The sequence below is a fragment of the Triturus cristatus genome, chromosome 4_2, assembly GCF_964204655.1.
Source record: "Triturus cristatus chromosome 4_2, aTriCri1.1, whole genome shotgun sequence".
Classification (NCBI taxonomy): Eukaryota; Metazoa; Chordata; class Amphibia; order Caudata; family Salamandridae; genus Triturus; species Triturus cristatus.
The window spans coordinates 262,885,653-262,909,123 of NC_140586.1; the positions used below are offsets into that span (position 1 = coordinate 262,885,653).

Genomic DNA, 23,471 nt, shown 5'->3' on the forward strand with positions numbered 1-23,471 from the left:
CCCATACATCCACATCATCCTGGAGCTTTTAGTCAGTTCTACTATTCTTCATATGTAGCTCCTCCGCCATTGACCACTCCACCACATCCTTTTCCCAGTGAGCCACTGCCGGTGACCTCTTTCACACAATCTCAACGCGCCTTCTGGCCAACACCAGCGCTAATTTCAGAAACTCATAAGCCATTTCTTCCCCTTGGGTCTCCCTAAGCTTCCCAGAAGGCAAAACTCGAGCATAAGGACACCCTGTAGTGTTGTGGTGCGTACAAGTCTCCACAACTTGTGTCCAATAAGCATGCCTCAGTGGGCATCCCCAACCCAGTTGTATTAAGTCTGCCCCTTCAAAACGACAGGAGCAGGTAGGAGCTCGATCTGGTAATATATGGCTCAATGAAAAGGGCATCATGTAAGTGCAGTGGAGGAAGTTAAAATGAATGAGCTTAAACTGCACATTACTAGAGACCGTACTAGTCAGTGCACAGACTCTCGCACAGACCTCATCCGCCATATGCTTTCCAAAGTCCGACTCCCAGGGCTCTCAACACCTCAAGAGCCCATCGACCATATGTGCCCTCATGGCTTTGTAGAGCAGCGATACCAAGTTTCTCCCCAGTCTGCAGGACAACACGACCCCCAGGGTGCCTAACACAGGAGAGACTGACGGGAAGGCCTCCCAGGTCTGTTGGGCAAACTCAGCCAGGCCCACATCATGTAGTGTCCAGGTCCCACTCCAAATGCCATGTGTACATCCTTGAAGGAGATACAGGATGCATCGGGGTAAAAGTCACCCCAATTATTGCAACACCCCTCCCACGACGCCTGAAAGGTCATGTTGGTTTCCATACAGTGTATCAGAGCAAGAGTCCTTATCAGCGGTTCTCGATAAAATGGCGCCCTCTGAAGCACCACGTGTACCAACCTCTGCCACACTCTGCCCATCTGCCTGACCACATATGGCCAGTCAGGTGACACCCCCGAATCCCTCCCACGGTCCCCTCCAACTGTTGTTTATCCCAATTACTTCCTTCTGCCAGCCATCGAGCCACGTGCTGCATTACTCCTGCAAAATAATAGAGCTCCATGCACAGTACCGCCAACCCTCCCTCATAGCTTCTCATCAGCGTAGCCCTGGCTACCCTACTGTGCTTGCCCGTCCATAACAGTGAAGTAAGCAGAGAATCCAACTGCCTAAAAACCCAAGAGGGCAGGGGGCAAAGGGAAGTCTATATCTTATAAAGACAATGCGGTAGGAGCACCATCTTGGAGACCTCTATCCAGCCCATAAGCTGCACATATCATATTGCATCTGGGCCTTCTTTGACTGAGCAACCACAATTCCCAGGTAGCGAAACCTACCCAGCTCCCGCCAGAGACCTAAGGACGGAAGGTCCTCTTGCAGGGTTCCCACCAGCGACACCATTGGAAACTACGGCAATTTCCTTTGGTTCAGTCGCAGCCCCAAAACCGCCTCAAATTTGTCTGAAATATTGAAAAGCTCTCCAAGCGACTCCCTAGGTGCCCTGATATAAAATAAGATTACACCCAACAAAGGGAGCCCTATTACCTAGAACCTGGGGACATTAAACAATGTGAAAACCTTAATGGTTCAGGAAAGATAGATATTCCATAAACAGCAAATATAACCCGAAAATTGAAAACAAGGTACTCACAAAATAAATGTTTTCATACAACAAATCTTATTGAAAAATGTGTACAAAAATAACACCACAATACAATATAGACAAACAATCTGTGCTCACAATGTTACACTAGACAAACACATAACTGACACGAAACAGTGGAAGAAACGGTCACAATGGCAAAGGGTTATTGACGCAAATGAAGTTAGTCCCTATCGAAAACAGGCACATGAGTGTTCATGCTTTCCCTGCCAGCATGAAAATTAAGGGTGTCATGTACCTGTTTTCTTCATGAAAGCATAATTAATTGAAACAGGCCAGGCTACGCATGTACAAGTGTAACGGGAAAAAAAGTAAAACGAGACCCCCGTGAAATTAAATTTAAAAAGTGAATACACAAGCTTTTTTTTATCAGCGAACAGCAATGTAGCTGTATCTAGTAAAGTGCACAATGTCTGTGCCCGGGTGGGGTATATGTGTCACACATTCTAATACCAACGCGGGCGAAAGTGGGGGTTCTTTACAGCCAGGGGTGCCGCACGGATTTTGTAACTGAGGAGTTATGTTCGTGTTTTGGCAGCGGCTCAACATTCTGTGATTTTGGGCAAAATACCTAAACTCTGTGCGCCTCCCCCCCCCCCACCCCCAAAAAATTGTGACCTAGTATAATGTAACTAGTTTCCATGCAAAGTGCTTCAGTACCTTCGGTCCAGTTCACGCTGTATAAAACTGAAAAAAAAAAGCCCTGGCTCCTATCTCATCTGTGCTTTGAGGCGCTCATAGGCAGGCCTACATTCAAAATACCACAAGGTTGCAAACGGTTCACCTGAAAGAAAACTAACCAAGTTGTTCAACGACGCTTTGCAGCTATAGGTTGAGCAATGGCATGGGCATTAAGAAATATATTCAGCATTTAGTCGAATTTCTAAAAATCTGTTTTCATCTAGGTGTTTGCAGCAGAGGAGCAAGTGAGACTGAAATGTTTCTTTTTCGTTGTTTGAAAAACTGTTCGAATCATGCTACGGCCAAGCACAGATGCTGTTACATTCCGTTTAATTTAGGGACAGCTCAGTGAGTGGGTCCCAGCAGGTGTTGGAAGGACATTTGGTAGAGTAGTCCATAAATCGGATCCAATCTCCCGATTAACCTTCAGGTCCCTATCATAAGGAGAGGATGTGGTATTGGCAGGGCCATTTCTACGTGTTTTGCCGCCCTAGGCGACAATTGAAAAATGCTGCCCCCTCCCTTTTACTACCATAACTCTCTCCCCCCTGTCATCCAGGCTAGAAGAATTAATCCATTAGATATTCCCAAACTCATCTTTTTTGCTGCCCTCCCCCTATTGCCACCCTAGGCGGCCGCCTAGTCTTGCCTAATGATAGAAACGGCCCTGGGTATTGGGTCCAGAGCTGCAGACTTTGGGACTTGGGAACCATGTTCGACTCCCGGCTCCGGCTCAACATCCTGTGATTTTGGGCACATCACTTAATCTCTGTGTGCCTCAATAATGAATGTGAGCTTGTGAATGTAACTGTTGGTCAGGCATACTATCCTGTCAAACTGTCATCTTGCATGTTTTTTTAACAATATTGATTTGAAGTCGACAAGCTGGTAAACAAAACCTGTAGAGACTGCTGCATACAAATGAAAGTAGAATTTGGTATATTCAGGCCCCTTAAATCATAACAAATGATACCAGAGCTACACGTCCAGTTACTTGAATAATCTATTCGACCTAACTGTAATGCTCTGGACCCATAAACTCGTCACAAGTTGTGTGATGCTAGGCAACCTTTTCCTTCTTTATCACATATGTGAGCGCCTTCGAATATGTAAGTTCAGCAGGCCGGATGTATAAAAACTCTTTTGTTTGATTTAATATACTAAACTTTTGCTTCATGTGTTCTAAATCAAGCCCCCATATGGTGTACACATGACTCCTAACTTGCCTCTTAGGTCACAACAGCATTGTCAGGGCAGGAATGTTTCTCCCCTCATGTTTAAAAACTGCCACTCTTAATGAATATACCACCTAAAGCATGATGTTCTTGTGCACTGTAACTTACAGTCTGCATATTACCCACTGAAATGGACCTGAAATTTCCAAATCCGTACCTGCCAACTCACATGGTTCTCCCAGTGAGAAGCCAATATCAGACAGTGGCAGGGAAAATAAGCTGAAACCCCTGTAGATGGTGGTTTTTCCAGCTCATTTTCAGAGGCTTTGTACTGCCAACGCCCATTAGGAGGAGTGAAAACACCCCAGTACATCGGCACCAGCCTCAGCAAGCTTTTTTATCTGAGGATGGAAGCAGTGGTGTAACGAAAGTTGAGGGGGCTCCCCTGCCACGTACACGGAGGGGCCCCACTCCAGATTTATTCTGGAGCTCTTGGCCCCGAGTATTGTGCTGAGGGGGCTCCCTGCAGCTCGGGGGCCCCCCACCCCGCACCGCGGGGGCTGCAGGGGCCTGTGTTATGCCCCTGGATGGAAGGAGGTGGCTTGGGGGCAGGGTGGGGTTCAAAAGCGCCTTCTAGGTACTTCTGGGCACGAGGCCTCGCCCCTCCTCACACGGTGAGATTGTTCTTCAAGTTGGCAGGTATGCAATTGATATGCAGTTTTATTGCTAATACTATAAAGCGTACAAACTATCATTTATATAAATCGCGTTTCTGCAAATATTTATCATTTGCACATCACCATAGCAAATGGGCAAGTAGATTTTCCGAGGCTTGATTTTCATTTTTAAAATGAGGGTGTTGTGTGTGTTCCATTGTAAGGGGACGATTCCAAGCTGCATTGCCTGGCACCTATCCCCCCTTGGCGGCCAGACTTGCTGGACAAATCAGAAATTCAATGAAATCCTTTGAGTGTTCCTTTATAAATTCTCATAAGAACTGTATATTTGGTCCATTTATCACTGAAACAATGCTGAAAATTGTACCAATATATTCCAATTTGTAAATATTCTCTTGGAGGTGGGAACTCCCCCTCCCCCCCTTTCTTCCATCCCCCAGGCAAAGTTTTTTTCCAGACACCTATAAACTTCTCTGGCTGATTGCCTAATCCAGCAAAATTATAGAGCTGAAAAATATTTGCTTTCCAAGTCCAAATAAAAATGAAAATCTTTAAAGAAATGTACAGTGCAGCAAAATAAAATTGTAATCACATAGTCTGCATTCTATGTATTTTTTTGTTTAAGCGGAGGAAATTTATGGAGTTGGAGGTATATGCTGAGCCCCTTCCAAATGCAATTGAAATCCTGAGTTTGCAAATATATTTCACGTATTTGTTAGTATTCAAGCAGTTTATTGTAAGCATTTCTCTCTTATTTTTGGAGGGGCACACATTTTCTTTTTCTCATCCCACCAACCTAAAATGCAGGAGGGCCCATTGTTTACAATTCTTGCAATATCCATTTTAAACATTATGCCCATGCATGTTTACAAGTCAGCCGGGCTAATGGACATAAGGGGAACAAAATGTATCTGATAGAGACTTCTGGCTGCAGATTCCTTGCCTTAGAATTATCCCCAGGCCTCAGACTGAACTCTGCAAATTTTTCGTGAGCAGTACCCCCTGTGCACCTGTAGGTGATGTCGTTCGGCTACTCATGGCGTCGTCCACTCCAGAAGTGACGTTTGTGGTGCCTATCGAGGCACCACCCCGCTGCGCTAATTTCAATCTTTGGTTTCCATGCCAGTCTGCGCACATCCGGGGAAGAGCTACCACCAGTCACCTTTTCACTGACCCTCTTTTCAGCCCTTTTATCCAAGATGTTTGTGACTTCGTCTCCTGGTGTGACTGGGATGTCCACAAAGGAGGCTGGTTTCAAGGCCCTGTGGAGGCTGTCATCGGGAAATGTTGGTAACTGGTCCACACCTAGTCTTCCTATAATGCCTTGAGGGTGACCATGGCGCCAATACCTGCGTTGATCATCTGGCCATGCACCCCAAGGCCTTGCGGGAGGGGTCCCCCAAGCTCCTTGCTGCTTGACGTGTGATGCCGCAACAGTCTCGATCCTGGTAGAGAGGAAGGTCCCGGGATTGGTTGCAGAGCTACTCAAGCGCTCATCGTCGTAATCGAAACCGTCTGGGCATTTGGGTAATTTTCACAAACTGAAGAAGAGCAAGAAAACAAAGTGGACTTCGCCCCGTCCGTCAAAGTCATCAGACGAGACAAGGGAGCATAGGTATTAGAGGCCTGGCTCTGCAGTTGAGCCTGAGCCATCTCCGTGCCTCTCCCAAGTCTCCAGGAGCTGGAGCAACCCCAGCCCAACTTTGTCAGTTTTAGGAGGCATGCATCTAATGTTTAGGTAGCCTATCTCTACTGGAGTGCCTTCTGGTCCGGCAAGCTGGGGGGTTGGGGTGTCCCTACTAGTCTTCCACTGACTGGTTTGCCACAGCACCACTCCAGGGCAACTTCCCTGGTGCCGCAGTCTCCATACTCATCCCTGACTCCGATACGGAGCCAGATGGCCATCTTCCAACTCCGACTGGGGGCAGACCACCCAGGTCAGAGCCTGTGCCCTATTCCTTTGGGCTAGGACTTGGGGATGACTAGGAGGGGCCACTGGACCTTGATGAATATCAGTCCCTAGATGTCACAGAGAACACCTGGTGTGAGGATCTGGCAGATGCCAGTGGATAAAATACTTCCCCAGATACTGGCTTGGTTTCTCCTCCTACTGAGGCTACAGAGGAAGGAGCCCCCTTTGCTATGGTGGTGATTAGGGCGGCTGAGGTCTTAGACCTTCAGCTAGTCACTGTAGCTGTCAAGACAAATGCCTTGACTGAGGTGCTTCAGCCAGGAGTCACCACATCTGAACCGCTTCTTCCGCTTAATGATTCCCTCACCGATGTCCTATTCGGGGCCCTTGTCCAAGCCCTGCACAGGAGCTCCTGTGAATAGGTTGATTGCCTGCTTCCATTGCCCTGCCCCAATGGATCCCAGTTTCCTTCCAACACACCCCTCCCTGGCGAGCTTGGTGGTCCAAGCCTCGCCTTCCAAAGTAGATCCTGGTGCATTCCCTACCGCTCCCCCCAGACAGGAAATCCAAGAGGCAGGATACCTTGGGGAAGATGTTCTCTTCCACCAGCCTGCCAGTGCAGTTGGGGAACACCATGTTCCTTTTGTGTGTATACTCTCACTCGCTCTGGGACTCGGTTGCGCAGGAGCTGCCTATGGTCTCGGAGAAGGCCCAAACCGTGCTCTCTCAAGCTATTGCTGACTGGAGAGATGCATCCATGTTTGCCATATGCTGTGGGGTGGACACAACCGACTGACTAGACAGAGCCATTTCATCGTCTGTGGTCTTACAAAGCCACGCCTGGCTGAGGGCGACTAGCTTTTCTGGGGATGTCTAGGCCTCACTCAGGGACATGCCCCTTGATGGCGCCCGTCTCTTTTGAGATGAAGTGACTTAGAGCTGGGGTGCTTCAAGAACAGTAATCATACGGCAAGGTCCTTGGGCCTTTCCATGGCCCTTAGTAAAAAACTGTCTGCCTTCCTCTCCATTCGTGGCCACGGACGGGGCTTTTAGCCACATCTCCAAATGTCCAGCAACCACGGGCACTAGACTTCAGTACTTACGTGGCTGAGGATGCAGCACCCATGGACCTCCTGGATTAGGTAGCCATAGCCCACGCCAGGGCACCACTCCCTCGGCAGCCAAAGCCTCCAAGCCCCTTTAATTTGCCTTTTGACCCTCATAGGCACCCTGTGGGGGGCAGGTTACGCCATCACCTGCACCACTGGAGGTCAATAACATCCGACCACTGGGTTCTCCAGATTGTCCAAACGGGCTGTTCCCTCCCCTTTGTGACTACCCCTCCACCCATGCCACACACATAATATTGGCTGACGTAGAACCACGTCCCATTACTCCGCCAGGAAGTGCAGGCTGCCTTGTCCAAGTGTGCCATAGAGAGGGTGCCGGCATCAGAAGTTGGATTGTGGTTGTTATTTATGCTACTTTCTGGTGCCCTAAAACGACAGAGGCCTTTGTCCTATCCTAGTCTAGCACCCTCTCAATTTATTCATCAAAAAGGAGAAATTCAGAAAACTCATGTTTGCTAGAATACTGTCTACCCTGGAACTGGTAGCTGGATGGTAGTGTTGGACTTGCAGGACGCATACTTTCCACATTCCCATCCTGCCTGCCCACAGACGTTACATGTGGTTCATGGTGGGCCACAAGCACTTTCAATTTGCTGTGCTCTCTTTTGGCTTTACCAGCACCCCACGGTTGTTCACCAAGGTGATGGCATTGGTTGCAGCTCATCTGCGGAGATCAGGGGTTTCAGTCTTCCCCTATCTCGACAACTGGCTGTTAAAGGCGGGCTCGCGCAAGGCAGCCATCTCCCACCTCCAGGCTACGGCGGACCTCCCACACTCGCAGGGGTTCACTATCAATGTGCCAATCACACCTGATCCCTTCTCAGATGCTCCCTTTCATCAGAGCCATTCTGGACACAGTGCATTTTCAGACTTATCCTCCCGAGCGGCGTGTCCAAGATATTCAGGCTATTTTTTTTTATCTTGAGCGTTTTATATAGCGCGAACAAGACCCTTGCGGGTATCAGAGCGCTTTACAAGGTAAATGTCGAAGACACATAGGCATATAGTAAAAAACATAAAGTTCCATACACATCAAGAGTCATATAATCGTAATAACCCTGGCTCAAGTGAATTTGTTTTATATAGCGCGAACAAGACCCTTGCGGGTATCAGAGAGCTTTACAAGGTAAATGTCGAAGACACATAGGCATATAGTAAAAAACATAAAGTTCCATACACATCAAGAGTCATATAACCGTAATAACCCTGGCTCAAGTGAATTTATCCATGAGAAGAGATGTCACTTCTTTTTTTTAAAGATGCAGTAGAGGGATTCAGTTTCTGGGGGCAGAGCATTCCAGATCCTGGGTGCCATCCCAGAGAAGGCTCGGTTGTATGTTTTTTTCTTGATGAATCTTTGTGGTTTCAGTAGGAGGTTACTGGAACTTCTGGATGCTCTATTACCACATGAAGGCACCAGAGTGTTGTGGTGAATGGCTTTATGGGTCATGCATGCGTTTTTTTTTTTTAATGAATTCTGGCTTCGAAAGGTAGCCAGTTAAGGGATCTTAGGTCCGGGGATATGTAGGAGTTTCTTCGGAGGCAGTAATAAGTCTAGCTGCTGCATTGATTGAAGCTCTTAGAGGGGCCGTTGAGGATCTGGGAAGACCGCAGAGAGAGACACTACCATATTCCACTCTTGGGATAACTAGAGCTTGTACTGCCAGTTTGAGGTCCTTTTCAGGCAGGAAAGGTTTTAGTTTTCTCAATTTGTTCATCTGAAAGTCTGCTCCTTTTGTTGTGGTGCTGATGTGTTTCTGCATATTTAGATTTCTGTCCAGAGTTATTCCCAGTGATTTCGCTGAGTCGACGGTAAGAGGTTGGCAGTCGAGTGCTGTTATGTGTTTGATCCAGTCTTGAATTATGGTTACTTGGGAGGGAGGAGCGATTAGGAGGAATTCGGTTTTCAGGGTATTCAGTTTTAGATGGTTTTCGGCCAGCCAGGTCTGAGTTTTTTCTAGAGTTGTGTTGAGAGACATGATGTCTTCTAGAGAATGGATCTTTAATTATAGTTGTGTATCGTCTGCGTACATATGATACGGCTCGTTAGAGGCATTGAGAATTTCGGTGAGTGATTCCATGAATGAATTGAAAAGTGTCGGAGAGAGTGATGATCCTTGTGGGACTCCTAAGGTGACAGGGGCGGGTTAGGACAGGGACTGATTAACCTTGAATCGTTGGAATCTGTTTTGGAGGAACGAGGTGCACCAATTTAGAACGGATCCCAATAATCCCATTCTGTTTCAGAGGGTCTAGCAGGTTGTCGCGTCTGACGGTGTCGAAGGCCGAAGAAAGGTCGAGCAGGATAAGTAAGCAGGCTTCGTTTTGGTCTAGGATTTGTAGTGCATCGTCTGTTATGTGGGTCATAGCTGATTTGGTACTGTGTCCTGCACGGAAGCCGGATTGGAATTGGTTGAGGAGATTGAACTGGTCTATGTGTTTTTCAAGCTGAAGGTGTACACATTTTTCTAAGAGTTTGGCCAGGGTAGGGATGTTGGATATTGGGCGGTAATTGTTTAAGTCTGCATGGTCAACCGTTGGTTTCTTTAGGATGGGGAATACCTGCCCAGATTTAAGGATTTCCGGGATGGTTCCTTGAAGGAGAGAGGTATTTATTATCTTGGTCCAAAGAGGCAGTAGCAGTGGGATGAAGTCTGTTAAGCAGTTAGCGGGAAGAGGGTCAGTGAAGTGATTGGCGGGATTCAGGGCCATGAGAATTTTGATTATAGCTTCTTCACTGTAGGTCTTGAAGGAGGACCAAGATGCATTATTTTTGAGGTCGAGCATTGGTGAGCTCCGGTGTGGGACTCCTGGAAGGGATGATGAAGATTCAATACATGAGTCCGTATGTGTGATTAAATCGTTAAGTAGGTCCTTCTTTACATTTTCGGTCTTTAGAGAGAAGGAGGAGGCAAACGCTTCGCAGTTGGGTAATGAACCTGTGTTAGTTTGGGTGGGGGGAGGTGCATCCTTAGATTGTGTTTTGATTAGCTCAGAGGTTATTGGGAGGCTATGATATTGATGTTTCAGCCTCTATCCTGGATTTTTGTGAAACAGACTCTGAGGCTGCTAGGCCTCATGGCCTCCTGTATCCTGCTTGTGGTGCATGCCCGCCGGTATATGGGGACTCTGCAGTGGGATCTGAAGTTCCTGTGGGCACAGCATCAGGGGAATCTCTCCAACATGGTCCAGATCTCGGAGGACACTGCATAAGATCTGTAGTGGTGGCTGATGAACCACAATTGGATCAGCGGCAGACCCCTGGACTCTAGTCTCCGGCGGAATCCGGACTCCACATCAAGCTGTTGAAGCTCCGAGCGATCTGTTTAGCATTGAAAGCCTTTCTGCCCTCTATCAAGGGAAGGCTAGTACAGGTATTCACATACAACACCACAGCCATGTGGTACAGCAACAAGCAGAGCAGGTTGAGGCCATGTATTCTGTCAAGAGGCCCTGTGCCTCTGGACATAGCTGGAATTTCAGGGTATTACCCTGACGGTTAAACACCTGGCGGTCTCTCTGAATGCCACAGCAGACAAACTTAGCTGAACGTGCATAGCGGATCACGAATGGCGTCTCCAACCAGAGGTGGTGCAAGGTCCCTTTCAGTAGTGGGGAGAGCCTTGGTTTGATTTGTTCGCCACCTCCAAGAACACGCAATGTCATCAGTTTTGAATGATGGAATTTCCAAGGCGGTTCTGCCTCGGAGATGCTTTTCATCTTGAGTGAAGCTCTGGCTTCCAGTACGCTTTTCCGCCAATACCACTCCTGCCCAGAGTTCTCGAGAACAGCAGGAACAACTAGGCCCAAGTCCTTCTTGTGGCTCCAGACTGGGCTTGGACAGTTTGGTATCCTGGGCTGTTGAGCATGTCCATCGGTCCTCCGATCAGGCTGCCCCTTTGGTAGGAGGCAGCTGCAGGGGAGTGTTCTCCACCCAAAACTGTCAATGCTCTACTTTTGTGTGTGGAGATTGAGCGGCGACAGTTGACAACTTTTGTCATTCCGCCCAAATTCTGTAATTTATTGTAGCAGCTCGACGTCCCTCCAACAAGATGGCATACGCCGGCCATTTGAGCAAGTTTGTGGCAAGGTGGACAAATAAGTTGACCCCTTAGCTGCACCCCTTTCTCAAATTCTTTTGTGCCTGTCCCAGCAGGGCTCAGAATTGGGCACATTGAAAGGTTATTTATCTGCTATCTCAGCCTTTCTGCAGCTGTCAGATCAGCCCTCCCTTTTCAAGTCCCCTATTGTAATTAGGTTCCTTAAAGGTCTTCAGCACATGTTTTTATGTTTCCTCCAGCTTCCTTCATTAGGCCTCAAAGGGACCTCAATTTGGTTCTTACTTGCTAATGTGCGCTCCCTATGAGCTGCTTCATAACTGCCCTCTTAAGCTCTTCACCATCAAGCTGCATTTCTTGTGACAATTACATCTGCCGAGGGTAAGTTAACTGCAGGTGCTGATATCTCCGCCTCTGTACATCTCTTTTTACACAGACAAAATGGTTCCTCGCACGAGAGTATCCTCCTTGCCGAAGGTAGTCACCTTTTTCCACATAGGCTAGTCCATCTCCTTGCTTACCTTTTAGGTTCTGCCTCATCCCTCTAAGGAAGTGGAGAGACTCCACTGGCTGGACCTAAAAAGATTGTTGTCCTTTTAACTTGACTGTACACAACCATTCCGGGTGGACAATCGGCTCTTCATGAATTATGTCCGAGTCAAGAAAGGGAAGGACATGCAGAAACTAACCATCTCCCGATGGATTGTGATCTGTATTAAGATCTACTATACAATGGCAAAGAAGCAACCCACCGAGGGCTTGCTTGCTCATTCCATCAGATCATTGGTTGCGACCACTGTATTAGCACACTGAGTTCCGGTCCTGAACATCTGTCAGGCTGCAACGTGGGCTTCCCTGCACACCTTCACCTAGCACAACTGCCTGGACAGTCAGGTCCGTCGGGATGGGCACTTTGCCTGTTCGGTCCTGCAGGACTTTCTAGTCTAAATCAGGTTTGCAGACCCTCCTTCGGAGAGGTGTGATCGGATATCGATTTTAAGGTAAGGAATCTGCGGCTAGAAGTTTCTATCAGATGAACAAGTTACTTACCTTTGGTAACACTTTATGTGACAGAGACTCTATCTAGCTGCACATTCCTTACTGACCCACCCTTCCTCCCCTCTCTTCAAACTGATTTTTAAGTTCCAAGGCCCTAGTTTCATACACCATCGGTCATTATTCTTCCTGGCTCCTCGCTCCTGGGGTGGAATGTCACGAAAAACGAATGTCAGCGTGCTGGAGTGGTTCCTATATAGGAATCCCACTCATCACTTCCAGAATGGACACCACCACGTGGGGCTGAACAACGCATAAAAATTACGGTTCAAGTTTGAGGTCTGGGGGTAATTCTAAGGCAAGGAAACTGTGGTTAGATCATTTCTACCAGATAAAGCTTTACCGAAGGTAAGTACATTATTATTGCATACACTATTTTAGATCCCCTTCTGTTTTTAAGAGTTGACTCCACCCCCCAAACAATCTTTATGGCATCACAACAGGTCTGTTATATATTTTTTTTTTCCACAAATATTTGCAGTGTATTTAATATTATTTGTGCATACTAACCATAAATCAGCATGCTAGTGACTGTCCAATACAGCAGGAACAGTGTGGCTATAGATGTTAACTAAGAAAGGGGGAATGCACGCAAAAAGGTGCATGTGCAACAAGAACTTAACATTTTATTTCCCTTGTACTGCAGGAAGTTTTTGAGGACTTTGATTTTGCCATATGCTGCCTGTGGGGAAGGAATCTTGTGTAACTGCAATGAACTTGACCGACATTGTCAAACTCAGGGAAGAGCTCTTGGCGAAAGAGGAAGAGGTGAATGCACTTAGAGAGAGACTTGTGCAGTTGCAAGAGGAGTCCACCCGCAGTTCGTATCTGCCATTTGTATGCCATCCACTGACAGAACTGTCCTCTTTAAAAGCGAAGTCCAGCCTAACGAATGAGGATATATTGCGGTATAGTAGACAGCTGGTTCTTCCAGAGATTGGTGTTAAAGGACAGCTCTGTCTTGCAAACTCTTCTGTTCTAGTGATTGGCTGTGGAGGCCTTGGCTGCCCTCTTGCCCAGTACCTGGCTGCTTCAGGCATTGGCCGACTAGGACTTGTGGATCACGATGTTGTTGAATTGAGCAATCTGCACAGGCAGATTTTGCATTCAGAGAACAAGCAAGGCATATCTAAATCTGTGTCTGCCGCATCCGCACTAAAACTATTGAATTCCTCTGTAGAATACATTCCTTACCATACGACTTTAAATTCCCAGACTGCACTAGAGCTTGTTAAACAGTATGACATCATTGCTGATTGTTCAGATAATGTGCCCACCAGGTATCTCATTAATGACGCATGTGTTCTAATGGGCAAGCCACTAGTCTCTGCCAGTGCTCTTAGACTCGAGGGACAGCTCACTGTGTATAATTATAATGGGGGTCCTTGCTACCGATGCATTTTTCCAAAACCACCTCCAGCTGAGACAGTGACTAATTGTGCAGACGGTGGAGTCCTTGGGGTCGTCCCTGGAATTCTGGGCCTGATGCAGGCTCTGGAAATTTTAAAGATTCTTTCGGGAATGGGCTCCTCCTTCAGCCAGGCTTTGATGATGTTTGATGCTGTCGATGGGCGATTTCGTAATATCAAGATGCGTCCTAAGAAAAGTGACTGTGCTGTCTGTGGAGAGAATCCATCTGTGCAAGTTCTACAAGATTACGAGGCATTTTGTGGATCCTCAGCATCCGATAAGTGCAGATCTTTGTGTTTGCTGTCCCCACAAGAAAGAATATCACCACAAGAATACAAGAAGATAATGGACAACCAGGTCGCTCATTTACTTTTGGACGTTCGGCCACAAACCGAGGTGGACATCTGCCACCTCTCTCATTCAGTCCACATTCCCTTGAGTAAGTTGGAAGAAAAAAATAATCAATATGTCCATCTTCTAAGGCAAGCAATGAAACAACAAAAAGAGTTGGCCAATGGAGTAGAACCTTTTCCAGTGTATGTTATTTGCAAATTAGGGAATGACTCGCAGAAAGCAGTTAAAATTCTGGAGGAATTCTCTGGAAATGAGCTGGATTACTTGATCGCAAAAGACATCATTGGTGGATTAATGGCTTGGGCAAATAAAGTAGATGCAACATTTCCTCAATATTGATAATCTAAGAAAATCGTGGCCGTATCCTGCAAAATGAAAGACTGGGAAAAGAAAAATGCTGCTAAATTTTGTTTTCCTGAAGATTAATGTTGTTGTCTGTATTCTGATACTGTCTACTTGAACATGTTTTAGAATGGGTTTTTAATCTACATTTTGCATTCATTTTATTGATTAAAATTCTATTGTTACTATGTTAAGATCCCTTAAATCAGTTGTCTTCAAAAGTTTTCAGATCAAATCCCGCGCTTTGTAAAATCATTTGGTTAGGGCCCCCAAAATTTCACACTATTTTCTCACATTCATTATGCACAATATTCATAATTAGTTTTCAATGTATCACAATACATATATACTTTAAAACCTTACAAGCGTACCCAACGGTTCAAGTGGTTGGTGAATCAAAGTCCAAACACTGTTTCTTTTTATGATAAATCTATGTTATGTGAAATAAAAATTAAGTGGCTAAACCAAAACCTCTAATGGTCGTTTGATTGGAAAATGGGAGCACAGGAAATATCCAGCGGCCAGAGCTTTTTAGGAGCAGTTAAATTTGTTTAGACTCGGTGCATAAAAAAGTAACTTCCTTAGAAAGCTTCAATACAATATATGTAAGGCCCACGTTTATCCCCAATTATTGGCTAATCTTATCTTCTTTTTTAGTTCTCTTTTGTTCAGTACCAACTCGTTAACTTTGACTCGTGGTCTATCATAATATCATAAATATCTACCTCAACCTAGGCTGAACACTCCCTAGTTCATTTAAGAAGATGTGGGGTAGTTCTCATTCTTGAGAAACATTTGAAAAAGAAACTGGGCCAGATGGTGTATTTCGTAGCACAATATTTATAGATATTTTCTTAAATTCCAGAGCTTTTGAAGACGCAGTAATGCATTTCTGCAATAACTTTGAGGTTTGCCAGGCAAGCTTTTCCCTTGATTTTTTGGGGGGCTTGTTTTTATTAGAAAATAGTGACAAACAGTGAATTTTCAGCAATTTCCTGAAATGCTATAAATAACTATAAGGAGTCTGAAGCAGTTTAAAAAAAGCAGATTGTGCAATTTCACGTTGTGTATCTTTAAAAAATGTTTTTTATTTAAAAATATATATATATGAAATCTTTCTTTGCTTCGTTTGTCCATCCTGCCCTTTCCAAGTAGATTCCAAGAAGTGTGTTGAGACTGAGTCAACTTGGAAGGACATGGAGCAAAATTGGAAAGTTATACAAATCTTTCAATTGCAGACCACAAACAGTAGAGATGGACAAATCCTACAGGCTTGAATAGTGAATCTCATGGACGTCATTTAGGGGCCGCAGTTGCGTCCCCTGCCTTACTCCCTGAGGCCCTAGCCACTGCCTTTGCAGCCCCAAAAAACAGGGGCGGCTTCATCCTCCTACGTTTCAGCTTGTTTTTAATTACCCTAACAGTCAATAATTGTATATTGGTGGAGCACGTCCATGGCCGTCCGATTGCGAGAGGTCACAGATATGGTTAACAATATCTGAGAAGCATTCATGCTAGTGTAGCAGCTAGCAGAACGCTAAAACGCATGCGATACATGCTTTGGATTCATTATATTAGAGTATTACTTTGGATTTGGCCAATACCGCACGGAAGTCCATGAGTTTACCCTGATGAAGGGCTATCCGGAAATGCATTGGGTTTTGGATATGACTGTTTAAATAAGATTTGTGCATAGTCAGTCTTTTGCCTGTTTAAATGTAGAGCAACATTTTGTTCAAACTACTGAAAACATCAGTGCCTTCATTAAAGCATTTGAAGTGCTGAAGAATATAAATTTTGATTCAATGAACGGTTTAATTATTATTGTTTTGTTATATATTAAAGCCGGAGAGCTAGAAAGCTGTGCACTTTGGAACTGGTCCTCCGTTTGGTGTCCAGCTATTTACCGTTGCTCAACACAAGCACTGGGCAGACCTTGTACTATTGTTGTACACTAAAGATTGGTTGAAGGCTGCCAGAGGCCCCAACCCGCACCGGATTCTTGCAGCATCCATCTGGGGTGGGACCCGGTGCCCCCGGCATTCCACCAGAGGCAGGGGAGGCGGAGCCAGCCCTCCCAACGCCACTAAGGCTCCCTTGCAACCCCACAGCGCGGCCCCATCTGCGCCTGTCAGAGGCTGGGCTGGGCCACCCCTCTAAGCCCTTGAATCTGAAGGTACTGTACTATTTTATACATGTCCTAGAACTGTGCTTGTTGCTTCGTGATTTTTTAGCTGGGGATCTCCATATAATCTACCTAATCGGTCATGGAGAAGAGTAAAGCGACAAAGTGGTTCCGGGTAGACACACCCAAAATTTAAAAGTAAAAAAGAAGGGCCTGAAGCATGCGGGGGGAACTGTGTTCTTGATGGAATAGACAATCTTGTGTCTGAATGTGCGGAAATATCGGAGTCCCCAGTCAATACTAGCGCTATCAGCCCTAAGTCCTCACCGGCATCAGTAAATACCAGACCACCCAAACATATTCTTCATATTCCTCACATCTTCAAAAAACTTACTAAATGTGTGGCAGGGCCAGAGTCACCTAAATCGCAAATGAGCAAGAAGGCTTGGCCAGAAATTCCAGCCACCACAAAGTCACGTGACCAGATAGGTTTAGTTGCCATCTGTAGCAACAGATTCGCACCCCTTACCGCCCTGGCAGATAATCTCCAAGATGACATGGTTGGCTGGACTGCAGAGGGTGAAAGTATAGGAGCGAAGGCAGAGTTGGGGGCCGAATATGGGCCCGAACACACTGACCAGAGGGAGCCAGTCATGCCAGATAATGTTTTATCAATCCTCAGCAATCTAAGAGCAGAAGTAGACTCCTCTAATTTATTAATCCTTGGGTTGAAAGACCAGGTCAGCTTTCTCTTGGCCAAGAATGGGAACCCTTCCATTAAACCATCTGTCCCAGCTCTTCAGCCTGTCAGACTTGGAGAGGTAGACTCAGTCCTGCCTCACCAGTGCTCGACCAGATTTAGCAGCATAGTCTACAGGCACAATAAGAGCGAGCTAAGGAGTAATAAGCTTCTGGATGGTCAGGGGGGGAGGCATACTGAATGCAACCAAACTGTTTCCTGGCTGGGGCGGAAAGCCTTATTGTAATGATACCCAGCCCAGGTGCAACCGTAATAATACTGTAGCAAGTGAGGAGAATAAAGCCCCTCACACCCCTAATAGGATATAAATGACAAATATCCCAAAAAGCAACACCACCCAGAAGTGGGAAGGCGAAGATTCACTCAAGAACAAAGTAAATACACTGGATTAGGCACACAGAGGCTGTTGGTCAATAATTAGGGAGGACATCTTACGAGTAAGAAGGTTTACCCCCCCCACCCCCCATTCAGCCCCAGTGACTGTATTGAATTGATCTTGATGGATGACCGGTTGGTCCATAATCTGATAGCCCTGGAAGCCAGAACGAGCTCCCCTGTGAATACTAGCATTCAGTTTAAAGACCAACTCTCCTCCGCCCCCCTTCACTTTGCCCAAGACTCAAGCCTAGCCACCATCAACTGACTAAATCGGACAATCCTAACTTCCCACCCACACTTGAGAAGATTCATACCCCTCTAAGCTGTGTAAGTTCAGGATTGCCCTGGGGCTCACTTTTCTCTCCTCCTAGGGCACAGCCAGTGGGGGGTGTTTTGCCTCCTGTAATTAGTATCCATCAGCTCCACCCAGATTACTTGATCTTGAGACCTAGCCCTTCCAACTCCCCAACGCCCCAGGCCATGCGCCAGCTAAAGCTGGCATCTTGTAATGTGGCAGGGGTAAAGAATAAAATGACACTCCCGCATTGGATTCACTTCATGGAAACCTTCAATATCTGTCTACTCCAGAAAACCTGGAGCACCCCTCCAACTTTAATGCCTGGGTTTCTAGCATACCATCGCTCAGCGATTCAGGTTAAAGTTGGTCGCCCTGCAGGGGGATTATTAGTTTGAGTGAAGGTAGAGCTCAATTGCCAGATCCAAGAGCTTCCTTTTAATGACCCTGATATCCTCGGCATACGTCTAAAGGGCAAAACAGGCAGGCCCCTGGACATCCTTAATGTCTATGCGAGAGCAACTGAGGGGGGCGGTAGATATACCACCTTGCAAGATCTCGAGGAGCATCTTGAGACAAGAGACTCCTCGTACCCTCTGATCTTAGCGGGGGACTTTAATGTCACCTTTGAATCCCTGGTAAAGGAGGACAACACTGAGGAAATGGACTTGTGTCGCATTACAGCTAAAATCCATTACATTGGGGTACGGACTGAGGGCTACAAATGGGCGGAGCAAGTCGGACAAAAAGGGTGCTAACACTTTTAATAGATCCAAGGAAATTCGTTGCATAGACTGCTTCTTTCGTGACCTAAGGCTTTGGCCTCTGCTTATAGATATGGTTGTGGGATCAAGTGTAGACAGCGACCATAAACCCTTAAGCATGAGTCTTACATCACCCTGGGAGGTGACTTTGATTATGCCTAGATCTTTCAGAGTGACTAAAGAACTTCTTCCCTCGAATGACAACCACCGCTTAAAGTGGCAAAAGGTGATCCTATATGAGTCCAAGCTTCAAGCCCTTAATCACCAACTAGCTGGTCTGATGGATTTCAAAGCTATGCTTGGGGTCCCAGATGGTATGGAGGTTATCTCCCGTAGACATTCTTGTCTTTTTAAACAACTGGCAGCCCAATTTGGTGAACCAAAACCACACCAACGGCACAGCCGTCGGGCTCCACCGCAGACCACTTGGTTTAATCATGAGTGTAGGCAACTTAAATGACAACAAGCATCTGCCCTTAGATCCCACACGCCCAAGACAGTAAGGGATACAAGAAGGGCCTATAAAAAAGCCCAAGCTAAAGCAAAATCGGAGTGGGATGAGAATAGGTGGAGGGCATACGGTGAGGCTTGTGCCGCCAAAGACTCTAAACTGTTATGGCAGATTGTATTGTGAGGCTACGCCCAGAGGGCCCCCCAACCAGCAATATAGCAATCTCCGACTGGCAAGATCATTTTAAATTTTTGTATACCAACTCCGTGTCCTCAGATATAGACCTGTCCCAACTTGCCCTGCCCTTCACTTATAACAAGGAGCTTTTTACTAATGCCGAAATACTGACCTCTGTTAATGCAATTGTTCAGGCAAAGGCCCCCGGACCTGATTGCATTTCCAGTGACTTATTTCTATATAATAATGAGAAATGGTCGGCCTATATCACGATCCTATCAAATGCAATCGCAGTAGGAGCTTCAGTTCCCCCGTGATGGAAAGGTGCTGAAGTGATACCGATCTTCAAAAATGGCAATGGATCATCTCCAAGTAACTACAGACCGATAAGCCTTATTGGTTCTATTCAGAAAGTGGTTAGTCGAGCACTACTGAATAAGATACAGATCTGGATTAATGAGAACAACATCCTTTCTCCCTTTCAAGCTGGCTTCAGAGCCAAAACGGGAACAATTGATAGGTTTTCCGCCTAACTCTCGTGGAAGACCATGGTCATTGGCTGGGGAAGCCTATACGTGGCCTTCATTGACCTCAAAACAGCGTTTTATCTGGTCCCCAGACATAATTTGTGGCAATGTGTAGCGGACATGGGGATGCCACCGGAGATATTGTTCATAATTCGCCTCCACGAAGCAAATTATGCAAAAGTCCACTGGGGCAACCAAGGGCATCGCACAAACAACATAGTCGTTAATAGGGGCGTCCGTAAAGGATGCATGCTAGCCCCTACACTTTTTGTAATTATATATGAATAGTGTAGTTCAATTCTTGCAGCAGGATCCTTCAGATGCCCCATTGCTGGGGGGTGACAGAATAGTGACACTCCTGTTTGCGGATGATACCCTGCTGGTGTCTAAAACACCTGGGGATTTACAGAAACTACTCTCTTGCGTCAAGGACTTCTGCGACATGAGTGGTCACGAGATCAACAACTCTTAAACTAAGTTTCTAATGATCAACCCTCATAAATCTTACAAGGGCAGACCTTCCTTGGGTGGGACCTTGCTAGAGAGGGCAACCACCGTAGAATATTTGGGAATTACTCTTTCTGAAATCATGTCATGGAAGCCCCAAGTGGCTAAATCCACTCTGAAACTTTCTCAAATAGCGGGGGCTATAAGTAAAGAGCAGTGCTCCTCCCATAGTAAATCAGTGGTGGCACTTCTACAGCTCTATAAAATGAAAGCGGTGAGCGCCGCGCTTTACAGAGCTGGGCTGTGAGGCTTCGACAGGATGGATGATCTTTATAGGGCAGAGAACAAATTCCTAAGGAACTTAGTTCAACTTCTTCAGAGTACCCCCTCTTCGTCCCTAAAAGCTAGACTTGGGAAAGAAATCAATTGTCGATAAGGTAAAGCTCCGCCCAGTTATTCTGGCGGAGAATATGGACAACCCCCGAGTTAAGCTCCTACGCCAAGTCCCTGGAAGAAGTTATTTCCCTAGATAAACAGAACAAACTAGAGTGGCTAAAGAACTTAAAGCATGTGTTAGCTCATATAGGGCTTGGGGATCATTTGGAGAATAGGGACCCTGCATCATTCCCTTCTAAAAATCTGATAAAACTACAGTAGTGGGGTTGGATTTCCCAGCAAGCCGCCGTTAGGACTAGTGATGGCCGGTTAAGCAACAAATTTGCAGACTTTAAGTCTGACACACTCCTAGAACCCTTTTTTAGACATTATTATAACCCCACTAGATAGGAAGCTGTACATGGAGTTTGGGTTCAGCACGCTTCCACTTAGCGCTAATACTGGTTTATGGCACAACACCAGCGTCGCTACACGGTCCTGTCCATTCTGCACTGCATCTCCCGAATCCTCAGGGCATGTCTCTCTGCCTGCCCTACCCATTCGCCCCAGGACTAAGTGGCTTACACTCCTATGCAAATAATTGGGGACTCGCGTCCACACTGAAGCAATGTGCATATTAAGAGCAGACTCTCGACAAGTCCACGCTTGCTCAGTTACAAAATGTTTGGGCCACATGTGGGACATAAGGAGGAAACTACTGCAAAGAGGTGGAGGTTGACAAGTTCCTACCACATTGTATAAACCTACTGCATGAAGTAGCGGTACAGTATTTCTCGTTGGAACTATACATGTTTGCGATGCTGGCTATCCTACAGTTCTGAGGCTTAACAAGTAACATGGATAACTTGATTTTTAACAGCGTGGTCCATGTGATTTGTGGATAACTTGCTAGAGGCCCTTCGAATTGTAAATAATGATCAAGTTTTAATTGGTCCCATGCACAAGCCCCATTTTTACAATGTTATCTTTTTTAACTTTTTAAAAAAATTGTATGAAATCAATTAGGAAATGTATTTAATGAACTTGCAATTTATGTCCATCCAATCATGGGATTTGTTGTGTGTGTAGATGTGCACATTGTACTTTTATGGTCCGTGACCGAATAAAGTTGATGATGACGGATATTATTCATTGATCGTTTAAGAAAAACTGGAGCATCAAGTAAGTTTAAAATATTTATGAATGTATTGTGCATGCTTTCGGGTGAGTGTGTTTATTTGAAAGAGGGAGTGTTTGTGTGAGAATGTGTGTATGTGAGTGTGTGTGTGTGTGAAAGTAAGTCCGTGAGAGGAGTGGCAATAAATGAGATTAAATGTCAGTAAGTGGTTGAGTGAGTCGGTGAGTGAGAATTATGAAGTGAAAGTAAGAGTGAGTACAAGTCAGTGTGAGTAGATGTGAAATATTCAGTGTGAGAATGAGTGACAAATGTGTGAGTGAGTGCAAGACTGCACACAAGAGAGTGAGAATGAATGAGTGCAAGGGGGCAGAAATGATTGATTAAGAGGGAGTAGGTGAGAATAAGTGTGAGTTAGTGTACTGCTTGATTTTCCCGGCCCTATTGTGTTGACGGGTGATTTTTTGTGACTTCAGTCTCTTACCATCCAAGTCTAAGGGTTAGAGTAGTGAATGGAGCCTATTTACTAGGCACTTCGACATGATCCTGTGTTCTTCCCCATAGATTAGGGCTTGTACACATATCCTAGGGGATACATTCGTTAGTATGAGGGATAACCTGTCCTGTAGTGAGGGTATTTCATGGAGCCGTGCTGAATTCAGGCCTGGTAGGCCTCAAACGGGAGAGACTCCATCTTTCTTTCTGCTCCGGCAGCTTGAGATGCTTCTAGGTTAAGGGTGATGTTTTAGTTATGAGGTGTTATTCGCTTGGAGAGAACCGGTTCAGGCCAGCCCTTATCGAAGGATTGTATTTTTCTTCATGCCGAAGACACTACATCAGGCCGGCCGGCTGGGAACGTGTCCTTGGTACGGGGAGGTACAAGAATTTGGTGGGCGGCAGGTTACGGGCCGGAATTTTCCATGAGGAAATGCACCTCTATATTAGTAAAAGTCTGAGGCAGATACGGGGCACTTACTTCAGCCCGTAGGCGGCATCTAGCCGTTAGCAGTAAAGCTACTACTTATTCCAGGGAAGACAGACGACAAACTGGAAGGCGGAATAACCAGAGAGGAGAGAGTAGCCGATGAGGACGAGGTCCCAGTGACTCGGAGAAGGGAGGAGGGAATAGATCCGTGACTGCGGAGGTGTGACTTCCAGACGAGCCGAGGCACAGACGAGAAGGGAACCTAGATGACCATTGAGTGCAGGCTACACACGACTAAGGTGATGTCGACCCCTTTCTTATTAGAGTGTACAACCTAATCTTTCACTTTTCTTTGCAGGTTATGTGTTACATAGTAATGTTATGTGATTGCGTATGTAATGAATAATAAAATACCCAGTTTGTAGTGAATCAACATGTGCTGCGTGTTCTTGTATAAGAGGGTAGCCTATTCTTCTAGTCAGCTGTGACTTGACATGAACAGATGTTAACCCTGATCAGGTAAGTGGTAACTGAATAAGGGAGAGAGGAGCCCCTCGAACCAGAGAACAGGTTGTGCTCAAACTGGCAGTTCTTGTGTGATCTGATAAATAGTCCCTTGTTGTATGTTATGGTAATCA

General features: G+C 46.0%; 2 protein-coding genes across 5 annotated transcripts in view; both read left to right on the forward strand.

Moving 5' to 3' along the window:
* Positions 1 to 14,944, forward strand: part of MOCS3 (molybdenum cofactor synthesis 3) — a 48,974-nt gene extending 34,030 nt beyond the window's left edge. For both annotated transcript variants that reach the window (XM_085601464.1, XM_085601465.1), the window contains exon 3: positions 13,015 to 14,944. In XM_085601464.1, coding sequence (XP_085457590.1) covers positions 13,044 to 14,471 — 1,428 coding nt within the window. In that variant the 5' untranslated portion in view covers positions 13,015 to 13,043 and the 3' untranslated portion in view covers positions 14,472 to 14,944. The remainder of the gene's footprint in view (positions 1 to 13,014) is intronic.
* The window catches only part of LOC146833596 (short-chain dehydrogenase/reductase family 42E member 1-like), a 131,056-nt gene that overhangs the window by 34,198 nt on the left and 73,387 nt on the right, over positions 1 to 23,471 (forward strand). The gene's annotated exons all lie outside the window — the stretch shown is intronic.